General features: G+C 51.6%; 1 protein-coding gene across 3 annotated transcripts; it reads right to left on the bottom strand.

Annotated features, from left to right (window-relative positions):
- Positions 1–22: 22 nt before the first annotated feature.
- PKLR (pyruvate kinase L/R) lies at positions 23–13,844 on the bottom strand. 3 transcript variants are annotated; one of them, XM_034936971.3, is made up of 12 exons: positions 11,309–13,844; positions 10,894–10,983; positions 10,111–10,293; positions 5,723–5,814; positions 5,495–5,626; positions 5,174–5,360; positions 4,540–4,810; positions 4,292–4,442; positions 3,495–3,647; positions 3,234–3,400; positions 1,806–1,987; positions 23–736 (listed from the first exon to the last, which is right to left on the bottom strand). In XM_034936971.3, the coding sequence occupies exons 1-12, from the start codon at positions 11,439–11,441 to the stop codon at positions 630–632; spliced, it is 1,848 nt and encodes a 615-aa protein (XP_034792862.1). In that variant the 5' UTR covers positions 11,442–13,844; the 3' UTR covers positions 23–629. The 3 variants fall into 3 exon arrangements, with proteins under 3 accessions (XP_034792862.1, XP_003817095.1, XP_054956700.1); XM_003817047.6 differs by having other exon boundaries at positions 10,894–13,844; XM_055100725.2 differs by lacking the exon at positions 10,894–10,983.
- Between the last annotated feature and the right edge of the window lie 1,036 nt (positions 13,845–14,880).

Here is a 14,880-nt window from a genome sequence, read left to right as displayed (position 1 = left end):
TCAGGCAGGCATGAGAGCAGCCAGGACAGTGGTCTACAAGCCCAGCACGGAGGTTGTGAAGACAGTGACAAAATCAGCTGCCCAGCCCTCACTTCTCCCCAGCATCCATCCCACCCAGTTTTCCCAAAAGCGTGGACTTTCATGTAACTGTTAGTCACCATGAAGGGGTAGCCTGCCCTGGCACGAGATGCCCAGATTATCATGAGGGCTACATATGAGAATGGGAGACTGTGGACAAGATTGCCCTGTCTCCCCTCTCCCCCACCCCAAGGGATGGGATGCCTGGGGTTATGGAATTAACCAGCCAAACTGGGATTAAAGACTCAAGGCATCTTAGGGCCTGCTGAGCAGATTGGATGCAGGGAATGTACAATTGGTGCTGTTGGGTGGCCAGTGCATAATTGGACACAGACTTTCAGGACCTGTGTGAAATGGAGATGGGGAAGGGGCAACCTCGAAGGGGCTAGATGACAGTTATAGTCTCAGATAGGCCTCAGGTAGGGAGGGTCAGGAATAGAGAAGAGAGGACTTAAAGGTGGGGCTTTGGAGGGGTGTGGGCTGGAGAACGTAGACTGGGGAGGAAGGGATGGGGTACAAGGGTAGGCTGGGCCAGAGGAGGGAGGGGCGTCTCAGGATATGCTTAGCACCCGCATGATGTTGGTGTAGCCGGAGCCAGGTCGCCAGCCTGTCACCACAATCACCAGGTCTCCAACACGGAGGAAGCCACGGAGCTTTCCTGGGGGAGGGAAAGAAAACAAATCATTGGACAGGTGTGGTGGCTCACACCTGTAATCCCATCACTTTGGGAAGCCAAGGCAGGAGGATCACCTGAGGTCAGGAGTTCGAGACCAGCCTGGCCAACATGGTGAAACCTTGTCTCTACTAAAAATATAAAAATTAGCTGGGTGTGGTGGCGCATGCCTGTAATCCCAGCTACTAGGGAGGCTGAGGCAGGAGAATCGCTTGAACTCAGGAGGTAGAGGTTGCAGTGAGCCGAGATCACGCCACTGCACTCCAGCCTGGGCGACAGAGCAAGACTCCATCTCAAAATAATAATAATAATAATAATAATAATAATAATAATAATAGAAGAAGAAAAGAAAGAAAACTAGTCATTGAGGGACCAGGCCAGCCCTGTAACGAGAACCAGCCACCACCTTTCACCACATCAAGGCCATCCTGTAGGGAATGAGGCAGTGAAGTATGTCCCACGGGTGGCATGCAGGGAATGTGACCACTGCAGTATATTAAAGGTGTAAGAGATGCCGGCACGGTGGCTGACGCCTGTAATCCCAGCACTCTGGGAGTCCGAGGCGGGCGGATCACGTGGTCAAGACATTGAGACCATCCTGGCCAACATGGTGAAACCCTGTCTCTACTAAAAATACAAAAATTATCCAGGCGTGGTGGCGCATGCCTGTAGTCCCAGCTACTCAGGAGGCTGAGGTGGGAGAATCACTTGAACCCAGGAGGCAGAGGTTGCAGTGAGCCGAGATCGTACCCCTGCACTCCAGCCTGGCGACAGAGCAAGACTCTCTCTCAAAAAAAAAAAAAAAAGGTGCAGGAGTATCCGTGGGCTAGGGCAGAGTGTGTTGCTAAGTAGCACGGCCGTCTGCCTGTGTGGCTATGCTGATGGAAGAGGTATTTGTGATATGCCAGACTGATATCTCAGTCTTAATGACTCTCACAGGGAAAACCTGGGACCACAGGAGAGAGGCAAGGCCCTTTGAGTGGGTATGGGAAGCTGGGTTGGGGGGCTCCTGATACAAATGGTAGGAGTGGCGGGGAAGGTCTAGGTAGCTCACCACTTTCAATGCCAAATTGCACCCGGCGATCTACATCATCTGCCCAGATGGCTTCTGGAGGTTCACGGTAAAGCAAGGGGAAGACTCCTCGGCATAAGTGGACCTGGCGGGCAGCCTGGGCAGAGCGGGTGACAGCAATGACTGCTGCCCGAGGTCGGTACCGAGACAGAAGCTGGGCTGAGCTGGAGGAGGCAGAGAAGGTCAGCCCAGAACAGCAAGAAAGTGGTGAACGAGGAAAGGAGAATCTTTGTTCTAGTTCCAGGTGTCACTAACAAGCTGTGTGACCCTGGGTAAGTCATCATACTTCTCTGGGCCTTGGTGTTCTCACCTGTAAAATGAGTGTAAGAATGCCTGCCTCCCAGGCCGGGAGCGGTGGCTCATGCCTGTAATCCCAGCACTTTGGGAGGCCGAGATGGGAGAATTGTTTGAGCCCAGGAGCTGGAGACCAGCCTAGGCAACATAGTGAGACCCCATCTCTGCATTAAGAAAAAAAAAAAAAGAAAGAAAGAATGCCTGCCCTCCCTACCACACAAGAAAGATATGAGATAATACAGATATATCAAATGAGATAATAAGGAGAAATCTCTTTAAGAAATATAAAAGCTGGCCAGGCACAGTGGCTCATGCCTATAATCCCAGCACTTTGGGAGGCCAAGGAGGGTGGATCACCTGGGGTCAGGAGTTTGAGACCAGCCTGGCTAACATGATGAAACCCTGTCTCTACTAAAAATACAAAAAATATGCCGGGCGTTGTGGCATGCGCCTGTAATCCCAGCTACTCAGAAGGCTGAGGCAGGAGAATCACTTGAACTTGGGAGGTGAAGGTTATGGTGAGCTGAGATTGCACCATTTTACTCCAGCCTGAGCAACAGAGCGAGCTGCCGTTCTCAAAAGAAAAACAAAACAAAACAAACAAAAAAACCCCCAAGAGTATAAAATCCTTTTGAGAAAGTCCATTATGTGCTTAATTTACTATATAGATATTAAGTACTATCTAGTACTTAATATGTCCTGTTAATCCTGGCAACCCCATGAAGAACAAATCATTACCTTGTCCTGTTCATGAGGAAAGAGAGCAGGCTAATAGAGCTACATTTCTGAGTAAAGACTTAAACTCAGACCTACTGGACCCTTCTGTAATACCTCAGTATTGGTAGGCTCTGTGGGTCAAATGGACTTGCCTCTGAGCCCCAGAAGCCCAAATGGCCTTGAAGCCAATGTGCCCAGTGATGCCGCTGTCCCCTTCCAGCCCCCAGAAGCTCACTGGCATTCTGTCTATCCTGGCCTCCAGCTGTCATTGCTGCCTCTCCTCTTGTCTCAGGTGGACACTCTTCACCCCTGGTGACCAGACTAAACCCAAGCCTGGGGCCCGTCCCAGCCTACCCCTGACCCAAAGCTCCATCTGGACATTCCCAGTATCCCCCTCACCGGCCAGTTGTGGTCAGCACAATGATGGCAGCAGCACAGCACTTGAAGGCAGCCTCCACAGCACCAATGGCGGTGACCTCAGTGGGATCACGGCTTAGTGGCGCTGCCCGACGTAGCTCCTCAAACAGCTGCCGGTGGTACACTGCGGCCTCTGCCTCCCGGGCAATCTGCAGGTGCCAGAATGTTAGTCTGGGAAGGGGCACTGGGGTATGGAAGGGATTTGGTTCCCTGGCCCATTTGCTTTTCATTCTGAGCTCCTACCGCATGCTGCATCTTCACCGCTTCCACAGGGAAGTTGCCCTTGGCAGTCTCCCCTGACAGCATGATGCAGTCAGCCCCATCCAGCACAGCATTGGCGACATCGCTTGTCTCTGCCCTCGTTGGCCGGGGCTTGGTAATCATGCTCTCCAGCATCTGGGGGACAGCGTGGATGTCAAAGTTGTAGGATTCACACTGTGACTGGGGACCCTGCCCAAGCTACTTCTCCGACACCCACACTCTCAGAGAGTCCCAAAATCCAGGGTCACAGTCACAACCCCTGAAAATAGGAGTCAAAGTATATTTAACTTTGTCGTTTGGTCACAACCCCTGAAAATAGGGGTCAAAGTATATTTAACTTTGTCGTTTGAGGATCAAACACTTTTCATCAAAATGTGCTATAAACCTACAGTGTGGGCTGGGTGCAGTGGCTCACACCTGTAATCCCAGCACTTTGGGAGGCCCAGGCAAGTAGATCACCTGAGGTCAGGAGTTCGAGACCAGTCTGGCCAACATGGTGAAACCCCGTCTCTACTAAAAATACAAAAAGTAGCCTGGCATGGCGGCGGTCACCTGTAATCCCCACTACTTGGGAGGCTGAGGCAGGAGAATTGTTTGAACCCAAGAGGCGGAGGTTGCAGTGAGCGGAGATTGTGCCACTGCACTCCAGCCTGGATGACAGAGTGAGACTCTGTCTCAAAAAACAAAACAAAACAAAATAAACCCCTACAGTGTGGGTATTCACCCACAGGTGTCCCTAAAACCCACAGAGTGCCGAACCTCAAGGCCTCACTCCAGACCTGTGTGGCACAGACAACAGGCTTGCCCGCCAAGTTGCAGCGCCCAATCATCATCTTCTGAGCCAGGAAAACCTTCTCTGCTGGGATCTCGATGCCTAGGTCCCCCCGTGCCACCATGATGCCGTCGCTCACCTCCAGGATTTCATCAAACCTGAGAGGTTGGGAGAATCAAGGCAGAGGCAGGCAGGAGAAGAAAGGTGATGGGGGAATAGCGACAGGGCCGAAGGGGAACAGAGCCCAAACCTCACCTCTTCACGCCTTCGTGGTTCTCAATTTTGCTGATGATCTTGATGCCGTGTCCTTCCGGACCCAGAGCAGCCCTGACGGCAGCCACGTCGCTGGCTTTCCGCACAAAGGAGGCAAAGACGATGTCCACCCCATGCTCCACCCCGAAGCGCAGGTCTCGGACGTCCTGCTCGGACAGCCCGGGCAAGTCCACCTGGGCCCCTGGCAAGTTCACGCCCTTCCGGCTGCCCAGGACGCCGCCGTTCTCCACTTGGGTCACCAGTCCCTCTGGGCCTGCGGACATGGAAAGAGCCAGCTGCGGTCAGGGGTGAGGACGGGGCACAGTTGCAGCAGAGAGGACACTGGGGCTTGGACCCGCAAGAGGTCAGGAACCATGTCCTCCTCGTCTCTCCGCCCTTGTTCTGGGCTTCGCCCGGAAGAGGCACAGATGGACGTCCGTGGAAGAAACGACCCACCCATAGTCCAGCCCAAACCCAGGGTGAGCGCAGAGTCTACACGCTGGGGACTCCTGGGACGGGCTGGCAAAAACGCGTGGCCAGGGGAAAGTGTGATCGGTCTGAGGGCTGATGGGGGAGCCAAGGAGAAGGGAATGTGCCCAGCGCACGGATGTGGTCAGGGCGGGAGGCGAGTCCGCACCGATTTTCTGGACCACTAGGGAGATGAGCCCGTCGTCAATGTAGATGCGGCCCCCCACCGGCACGACCCGGACAATATTGGGGTAGTCCACCCACACGGTGTTCGCGTTCCCCCGCGTCCGGAACGCGGGGTCCACAGTCACCAGCACCTGGGAGCCCTTCACCAGCTCCACGTCCGACTCTGGACCCTAAGGAGGGAGCCAGAGGAGATGTGAGTTCTGAGCCCCGAAGTCCGGGACCCGCCCCTGCCCACGCCTGGGCCCAGCCCTACGGGCGCCGCCTTTCCGGCCCTGGCCCAGCGAGTCCCAGCCCCACTGCTCACCCCCTGCAGGATCCCAGTGCGGATCTCCGGTCCCTTGGTGTCCAGGGCGATGGCCACGGGCCGGTAGCTGAGTGGGGAACCTGCAAAGCTCTCCACCGCCTCCCGGACGTTGGCGATGGACTCAGCATGGTACTGGGGGAGGGAGCGGAGCGAGGGTTTCAGGGGAAGGTGGCCAGGACCTCGAGGCATCCTCCTGCCCCACCCACTGCCCGGCGGCCCGTCCCGCACCTCGTGGGAGCCGTGGGAGAAGTTGAGTCGCGCAATGTTCATCCCGGCCTTGATCATCTCCTTGAGGCGCTCCACGGAGCGAGATGCTGGCCCTAGAACCAGAGATTCACGTTCAGACAACGTTCCCCCAGAACATGAGAGGCAACCAAACCCAACCCATTACCATTCTCAGAACGCCTCACGCCACAGGCGCGTCCTGTTACCTGACCTTTATTCCCTGATGCAACCCCTGCCCACAGATCACAGACTCCCCTTCCCTCTCAAGCCAACATCCATCCCCTTGGGGAGGCAGCAGTGTGGAAATCGGAGGGGAGTGCCCTCCGCCAGGCCTGAGGTCACTGTATGGGCATGTATGGACACTGTATGGGCATGAGTGTGTAAGTGCTGCTTGCCCGGCTACCCCAGGGTATGGGGTGTAGGGCAGGGGCTGGGAGCCAGGTGAGGGCGTTTGGGTGCGGGCTTTTAGAGCTAGGAGGCCTCATGGACTGAGGAGAGCTGAGTTCTATCCCATGCCTGCACTGCTATGGGGCAGCTGCTAGCTGAGAGCAGGTTGGCTCATTCTTCGGTCCCTATCTGTCTTTCCACTTGTGCACTAGGTCTCCTCCTTCTCACCTGCTCAAGGACATAAATTAAGCCATTCTGTGGTCCTCTGTGACACCCATGTTTTCCTTTTCTTTTTCTTTCTTTTTTTTTTGAGACGGGGGGAGTTTCACTCTTGTCGCCCAGGCTGGAGTGCAGTGGCACCATCTCAGCTCACTGCAACCTCTGCCTCCCCAGTTCAAGTGATTATCCTGCTTCAGCCTCCTGAGTAGCTGGGATTACAGGTGTGCACCACCACGCCTGGCTAATTTTTTTGTATTTTTAGTAGAGAAGGGGTTTCACCATGCTGGCCAGGTTGGTCTTGAACTCTTGACCTCAGGTGATCCATCCACCTCGCCCTCCCAAAATGCTGGGATTACAGGTGTGAGTCACCATGCCCAGCCATGTTTTCCTTTTTTACTGGATCATCCCCATCCGCAGGTAAACCTACTGTTATTTCTTTCATCATTAAAAAAAAATTCTCTTAATCTCCTGGTTTCCCCTCAGTCCCAGTTTTTGCTCGCACTTGCAGCAAAACTCATCGCAAGAGTTATCTGTACTTGCTGCCTCTAGTTCCCCTCCCCCATTCTCCCTTGAACCCACCCCACTCAGGCGTTGGCCTCCATCTCTCCACTGCATCTGTTCTTGTCAAGGTCACCAAGAACCTCTGTGTTTTTGCTCCGTGTAATGCTCAATGCTCAGTCCTCCTCTACTGGCCCATCAGCAGCCTGAACATACATCCTTCTTTGACACACTGTCTTCACCTGACCTCCAGGGCTGCACCCTCTCTTGGTTGACTCCTACCTCACTAGCTGCTCTTTCCCAGTCTCCTTTCCTTCCTTGTTCCTCCCCTTAACGTTAGATACCCTGTTCTCTTCTCCATCATTTCACCTACACTCCTTTGGTGATCTCAACTAGTCTCATGGCTTGAGATACCATCTATATGTAGCCAACTCCCAAATGTCTCTCCAATCCAGACCTTTCTCCCAAACCCAGAGTTGTGTACCTGACTGCCCCCTCTATCACATTTGGATGGCTAATAAGCATCTCAGACTCAACATGTCCCAAGCAAACTTCTGCTCTCCCCCCAACCCCTTCCACCACAGTCTTTCCTGCTCAGTGGCTAATGCATCGTTCTAGTTCCTTATGGCAAAAACCTCAGAGTCACCTGTCACCTTTGACTCCTTTCTTTCTCGCCCAGACTCCATACCCCATATCCGATCAATTAGCAAATCCTGTCAGCTCTACCTGCAAAATACATTCAGAATCTGACCACTTCTCACCACCTCACTGCCGCCAACTGGTCTGAGCCAGAAATACTGCAGGGGCACCCTTCCCCCCACCCCCAATCTATTTTCAGTATAGCAGCAGGGGAGGGGAGGCTCTATTAAAACATAAATAAGAGCTTGTCATTCCCCTGCTCAAAACCCTGCAGCAGTTTCTCATTTCACTCGGAGGAAAACGCAACTCAAATTCTAAAAATGGCCTACAAAGCCGCACCTGATCTTCCTGTCCGTACACAGTCTCTTCATGTCTGCCGCTCTTCCCCCTTGATGGTTTCTAGCTCTTCTAACCTTCTTGACTTAGGCCTTGACACTGACTGATCCTTCTTCCTGGAATTCTCTTCCCCCAGGTCTCTGCATGGCTAATTCTCTCATCTCCTTCAAGTCTTCCCTTAGGTCTCATTTACTCAATAATGGGTACCTGACCTCCCTATTTAGGGCTGCAACCTGTCTTCACCCTTGTACTCCTGATGCCCTTATCACACTTGATTTCTTTCCCCACAGCACTTAAAACTTTCACTTTTTCTTTCTTTTCTTTTCTTTTTTTTTTAGACAGAATCTCCCTCTGTCACCAGGCTGGAGGACAGAGGTGCGATCTCTGCTCCCTGCCTTCCAGTTCAAGTGATTCTCCTGCCTCAGCCTTCCGAGTAGCTGGGACTACAGGCATGTGCCACCACGCCCAGCTAATTTTTGTATTTTTATTAGAGACGGGGTTTCACCATGTTGGCCAGGATGGTCTCGATCTCTTGACCTCGTGATCAGTCTGCCTCGGCCTCCCAAAGTGCTGGGATTACAGGCATGAAACACCACGCCCGGCCTTTTTTTTTTTTTGAGACGGAGTTTCGCTCTTGTTGCCCAGGCTGGGGTGCAATGGCACGATCTTGGCTCACCGCAACCTCCGCCTCCCAGGTTCAAGCAATTCTCCTGCCTTAGCCTCCTGAGTAGCTGGGATTACAGGCATGCACCACCATGCCCGGATAATTTTTTGTATTTTTAGTAGAGATGGGGTTTCTCCATGTTGAGGCTGGTCTCGAACTCCTGACCTCAGGTGATCCGCCCGCCTCGGCCTCCCAAAGTGCTGGGATTACAGGCGTGAGCCACCGCGCCCAGCTTTTTTTTTTTTTTAAACAAACAAACAAACAAACAAACAAACAGAGTTTCGCTCTTGTTGCCCAAACTGGAGTGCAATGGCATGATCTTGGCTCACTGCAATCTCTGTCTCCCGGGTTCAAGCGATTCCCCTGCCTCAGCCTCCCGAGTAGCTGGGATTATAGGCACATGCCACCATGCCTGGCTAATTTTTTGTATTTTTAGTAGAAACAGAGTTTCACCACATTAGCCAGGCTGGTCTTGGACCCCTGACCTCAGGTGATCCACCTGCCTCAGCCTCCCAAAGTGCTGGGATTATAGGCATGAGCCACCATGCCCGGCCAACTTTCACTCTTTCTTTCTTTCTTTCTTTCCTTCCTTCCTTCTTTCTTTCTTTTCTTTCTTTCTTTCTTGCCTGCTAGCTTTCTTTCCTTCCTTCCTTCCCTCCCTCCCTCCCTCCTTCCTTCCTTCCTTCTTTCTCTCTCTCTCTTTCTTTTTCTTTCTTTCTTTCCTTCTTTCTTTCTTTCTTTCTTTCCTTCTTTCTTTCTTTCTCTCTTTCCCTCTCGGGTCTCGTCTGTCACCTAGGCTGGAGTACAGTGGCTCGATCATGACTCACTGCAGCCGTGACCTCCTGGGCTTAAGTGATCCTCCCGCCTCAGCCTCCTGAGTAGCTGGGACTACAGGCATGCACCACCACACTCAACTAAGTTTTGTATTTTTTGTAGCGATGGGTTTTGCCATTTACCCAGACTGGTCTCAAACTCCTGGGCTGAAGCGATCTGCCAACCTTGGCCTCCTAAAGTGCTGGGATTACAGGCATGAGCCACTGAGCCCAGCCCACTTTTTTTTTTTTTTTTTTTTGTGAGATGGAGTTTTTCTCTTGTTGCCCAGGCTGGAATGCAATGGTGTGATCTCGGCTCACCACAGTCTCCGCCTCCTGGGTTCAAGCGATTCTCCTGCCTCAGCCTCCTGAGTAGCTGGGATTGCAGGCACGCACCACCATGCCCGGCTAATTTTGTATTTTTAGTAGAGACGGGGTTTCTCCATGTTGGTCAGGCTAGTCTCGAACTCCTGACCTCAGGTGATCTGCCCACCTTGGCCTCCCAAAATGCTGCGATTACAGGCATGAGCCACCATGCCCGGCCTCACTTTCTAACGGAATAAATAATTTACTTATTTTAAATAATTTATTGTGCTTACTATTTATTGTCATACTCAGCTAGACTGTCAGCTCCCCAAGGGTAGGGATTTTTGTCTGTTTTTTTCACTGATCTACTCCCAGGGCCCAAAATCTTGTCTACTATATGCTCAACAAAAATTTGTTGAATGAATGACTGTGTCAAACATGGAGAAGTCTCAAAGGAGACAAAAGATGAAGAAGCACCTCAAGAAATACCAATAGGCCCTGTGTGGCTGCAGGGGGATGGGAGTGCTTACCGATGGTGGCAATGATGCTGGTACTGCGAGCAGCCACGGGCTCGGAGTCAATGTCCAGTAGGCAGAGGTGTTCCAGGAAGGTGTCTGCCATAGCAGCTGGCAGCTGCTGCTGCTGGAAGAAGGCAGTGCCCAGCTCCTGGGTCAGTTGGGCCACACTGGCCCGCCGCAGATACCCCGCTGGCCCTGTGGTAGAAGGGGGCTCAGGGACTGCATGTCACCTGCCCTTCCTCCCCATGCCTTCGTCTCTCAGCATACCCTCTGTTCCTTCCCTTCTTATGAGCTGGGCATCATGCATATATTATTTTGTTATGTCACAAGGATCCTATAAAGCAGGTACTGTTAAATGTTCTATAATTATCCAATTTTATGGATAAAGAAACAGAGGCTGAGAAACATGAAATAAATGGTCCAATATTATACAGCTTCTAAGTATGGATCAGCTAGGATTCAAATCTAGGTCTGACTAACTCTAGCCCAAGTTCTTGACCACTCAGTTATACTGACCCCGCACAACCCAGGACCCCCTGACCTGCAGCTACTGATGACCCTCAACCCCACCACCCCTTGATGTCTAGTCCCCAGCAGCCTCACCCTATGCAGACCCAGAATCACCCAGTTCCTGCTCCAAAGGTCTCTGTTTTCTCCCTTCCAACCCCTGGCTACTGGCTGGCTTCCCCACCCCATCCTCTGAGTCTCCCCAGGCTTCTCAAAGCTGCTACAGACACAGAGGTCCCTGTAGCTTGACCCAGCCCAGTTCAGAGGAGCCCCCGATTCCAGCCGCACCTTCCATGCCACTGCACACCTCTCTGGGTCTCCCTCTCTGTGGGTCTGCTCCACACTGTTGGGTTGTCAGAGGCGTGAGGCCCAGCTGGGCTGGGGATCAGTTCTGCAGACTGGTTAAAGTGTCACCACTGTCTCCTGTTCCATTGGAAGCCCTGTATGCCAGGGGCCAGAGTCCAGGAACCACGGGAGTGCCCCGTGGCTTACATGCTGTGGCTCTGGCCTGCCTATAGGGCCTGGAAAAGACCCAGGCCAGGGTCCATAATTTAACACACGGGAGGCTCTGAAGAACATACGTTCCTCTCCAAAACCCACCTAGCCAGTGGCTGATGTGGATCATTTATGCCCTCCACCCTGGCTCCTAGTTTTCACCCTCATTTTCCTCCTATGTTCCATGGCTTCTGTCTCCCCTTCTTACCTCCTGGAGCCCCAATCAGGATGGACTTTGCTAAGTCTCTTTGGGACTTAGAGACCCATGACCGAAGCTGCAGGGATGATATGTTCTCCTGGATCGACATGCTTTCAGTGTGGGCCTGGGGCTGCGGGACCATGGAATGAGAGGGAGAGGATGACAAAACTGCTGGTCTTATCTAAGGGAGACAGAGAAGAGAAAAGGGGCACACCCAGTAGGCCACCCTGTCCCCACAGAGTCCCTCCCCCAGAACTGCCTGCTCTCTGCCCTCATCTCCTGGCATTTCCTCTCATCCTTTTTTCCTGATAAATTTTCAATCCATTCATACTATCTGGTCATCCACGTGAATAGATATTTTTTTTTTGGCCAGTCATATGGCCCCATTTTCTTTGTACTTTACTGAAGTTAGCTCTAGTGAATCCAGGGAGCAGGGGCTGTAGGGTGGGGCTGGAGCCTGAAGAAAGACAAAAGGGATCACTGTGATAATATGGTGGGGGGAGGGTTACCCAGTTCTGACCACTTTTTTTCTCTGTCTCAACCAAGAAATGCAGAGTGCCTTCACCACTCTGTAACCTGGCCAGCTGCATGTTTTCGCCTACATGTTTGAACCCAAGATGGTACCTTGAACATTCTCAGACACTGATAAACTTGATTAGGTTGTTGCTGGAAACACTGAAAGATCGACTATTTTGCTAAACTTATAGACTCCTACCCCCAGGGAAATTTTCTTTCCTCCCTCCCTTCCTTCCTTTTTTCTTTTTTTTTTCACAGAGTCTCACTCTGTCGCCCAGGCTGGAGTGCAGTGGCGCAATCTCAGTTCATTGCAACCTCTGCAATCCTCCTGCCTCAGCCTACAGAGTAGCTGGGATTACAGACGTGCACCACCACACCCAGCTAATTTTGTTTTTCTTTTTTCTTTTCTTTTCTTTTTTTTTTTTTTGAGACTGAGTCTGACTCTGTTGCCCAGGTTGGAGTGCAGTGGCGTGATCTTGGCTCACTGCAACTTCTGCCTCCTGGGTTCAAGCGATTATCCTGTCTCAGCCTCCTGAGTAGCTGGGATTACAGGCATGCACCACCACGCCTGGCTAATTTTTGTATTTTTAGTAGAGACGGGGTTTCACCATGTTGGTCAGGCTGGTCTCGAACTCCTGACCTCAGGTGATCTGCCCGCCACGGCTTCCCAAAGTGCTGGGATTACAGGTGTGAGCCACTGTGCCCGGCCTAATTTTTGTATTTTTAGTAAAGACGGGGTTTCACCATGTTGTCCAGGCTGGTCTCCAACTCCTGGCCTCAAGTATCCACCAGCCTCGGCCTCTCAAACTGGTGGGATTACAGGTGTGAGCCATCATGCCCAGCCTTTGTTTCTTTCTTTTTGTTTTAAAGGGTCTCACTCTGTCACCCTGGCTGGAGTGCACTCGTGTGATCATGGCTCACTGTAGCCTTGACTTCCTGGGCTCCAACGATCCTCCCACCTCAGCCTCCCAAGTAGCCGGTACTACAGGTGTGCACCACCATGCCTGGCTACTTTTTAAATTTTTATTTATTAAAAATATTTTTTTCCTTTCTTTCCACAGGTGCTGACTTTTTATTTTTGTAGAGACTGGTGTCACTCTGTTGCCCAGGTTGGTCTTGAACACCTATGCTCAAGTGGTCCTCCTGCCTTGGTCTCCCAAAATGCCAGGATTACAAGTGTGAGCCATAGTACTGGCTTCAAATTTCTTAAACACTTCTATAAACACCATACCCCGAACCCCTCCTTGAGAACATACCTGGGTAGAACACACTTTGTCCCATTGTCCACAGCAAGGATGTGCAGTAGCTGTTCTGTAGGTAAGTTCCCCTAATGTATGCTTTGGCCTGATTGCCCTGGCATTTAGTGCTTCATTCACTGGAATCCCAACCAGCCCCATCTTGGGATGGTTTGGGGCATCCTTTGTGAGTGCTGCCCTGATGCCACTTTTGGTGTGACACTAGCTGTGGGTTCAGCTGATACTAACTGGTGGGATTCTCTGGAAGGGCTTTGATAGCATCATCATCATCATAACATTCATTAGTTACCATTTGCCCATTCCCCACTGTCCAATCTTTATCGAGCACCTACGCTGTATCAGGCCCTAAGGACACAGTAGTGAGCAAAACAGACAGGGCCTTTGCCCTCTGTGAGATTTACAGTATAGTGGGGAGACAGACTATCAACAAGTATCAGAGAAATAAATATGTAACTACAAACCTTGCAAGTGCTACTAAGTAGTGGATCAGGGTGCTGGAACACAGAAGCCAGTGGGAGAAGAGAGAGGGTGTATTTTATTTTATTTATTTATTTATTTTGGAAGCGGAGTTTCACTCTTGTCACCTAGGCTGGAGTGCAGTGGCACGATCTCAGCTCACTGCCACCTCTGCCTCCTGGGTTCAAGCAATTCTCATGCTTCAGCTTCCTGAGTAGCTGGGATTACAGGTGCACGCCACCATGCCTGACCTAGAGGATATATTTTAGACAAGATGAGATGGTTGAGGAAGGCCTCTTTGAAGTGATTATTTTGAAGCTGAAATTTGAAGGATAAGAAGGAACTGGTGGGGGCAAATGGAGAAAGGGGTTTTCCATAGCGGCGGGGCGGGGGCAGAAATAATATATGCCAAGGCTCTGAGGAAGAAAAAGCTTGGTGCCAAGGAGACAAAGAGCTGCAATGAGGCTGCGTGCCTGGAGTGCAGGGTCGTGGCCCATAGTGAAGATAGGGGACCTGAGCAGGATCTTGTAATGTGGTGGGTTTACCCAGGGGATGGACATGATCCAACTGATGGTTTAGGTCCCTTCCGCTGCTGGGTAAAGAATAGATGGTAGCCGGGAGCGGTGGCTCACGCCTGTAATCCCAGCACTTTGGGAGGCCAAGGCAGGCGGATCACCTGAGGTCAGGAGTTTGAGACCAGCCTGGCTAACACGGTAAAACCTTGTCTCTACTAAAAACACAAAAAATTAGCCAGGTGTGGTGGTGCGTGCCTGTAATCCCAGCTACTTGGGAGGCTGAGGCAGGAGAATCACTTGAATCCGGGAGGCAGAGGTTGCAGTGAGCCGAGATCATGCCATTGCACACCAGCCTGGGCAACAAGAGCAAAACTGCGTCTCAAAAAAAAAAAAAAAAAAGAACAGATGGTAGGTACAGGCAGAACTACTGCGGGCTTAGGAAGAATCTAGGTGGTAGGTGATGGACTAGCATGTTGGCAGTGAAGACGAAGAGAGGGGGACGGCTTGGAGATGCATTTTGGAGAAGAGCCAGCAGAGTGGAACGGCAAAACAGCCGTGGAGAGGGCGGCTTCTAGTGTCGAAGAGTCTGGCTTGAGCAGTTGGGTAGATGGTAGCGCCACTAACTGAGACTACGGAAGAAATAGGTTTGAAGTAGGGGGAAATTCAAGCTTTCTGTTTTGACAGGCTAAATTTGAGAAGCCAGTTAATCATTAAAATCCATAGTCAGACAGTTGGAGCTGTTCATCGAGCACACTTCCTGTGTGCTGGAACAGCATTCGTGCCTCATGGACACCATCTCCTTTTATCATTGTGACAACCTAGAAAGAAGGTAGGATCA

The sequence above is a fragment of the Pan paniscus genome, chromosome 1 (assembly GCF_029289425.2).
Source record: "Pan paniscus chromosome 1, NHGRI_mPanPan1-v2.0_pri, whole genome shotgun sequence".
NCBI lineage: Eukaryota > Metazoa > Chordata > Mammalia > Primates > Hominidae > Pan > Pan paniscus.
Note: the sequence above shows the minus strand (reverse complement) of the source record. Positions and strands in the feature narration are given on the sequence as shown.

Excerpts from the sequence above, each read along its gene's own strand:
- PKLR (XM_034936971.3), bottom strand. The coding sequence starts at position 11,441 with ATGGTCCCGCAGCCCCAGGCCCACACTGAAAGCATGTCGATCCAGGAG. Across the intron at positions 10,984-11,308 it reads CCTGATTGGGGCTCCAGGAG|CCCAGCTGGGCCTCACGCCT; the intron begins GTAAGAAGGGGA and ends ACTGATCCCCAG. Across the intron at positions 4,811-5,173 it reads CCTAGTGGTCCAGAAAATCG|GCCCAGAGGGACTGGTGACC; the intron begins GTGCGGACTCGC and ends CCATGTCCGCAG.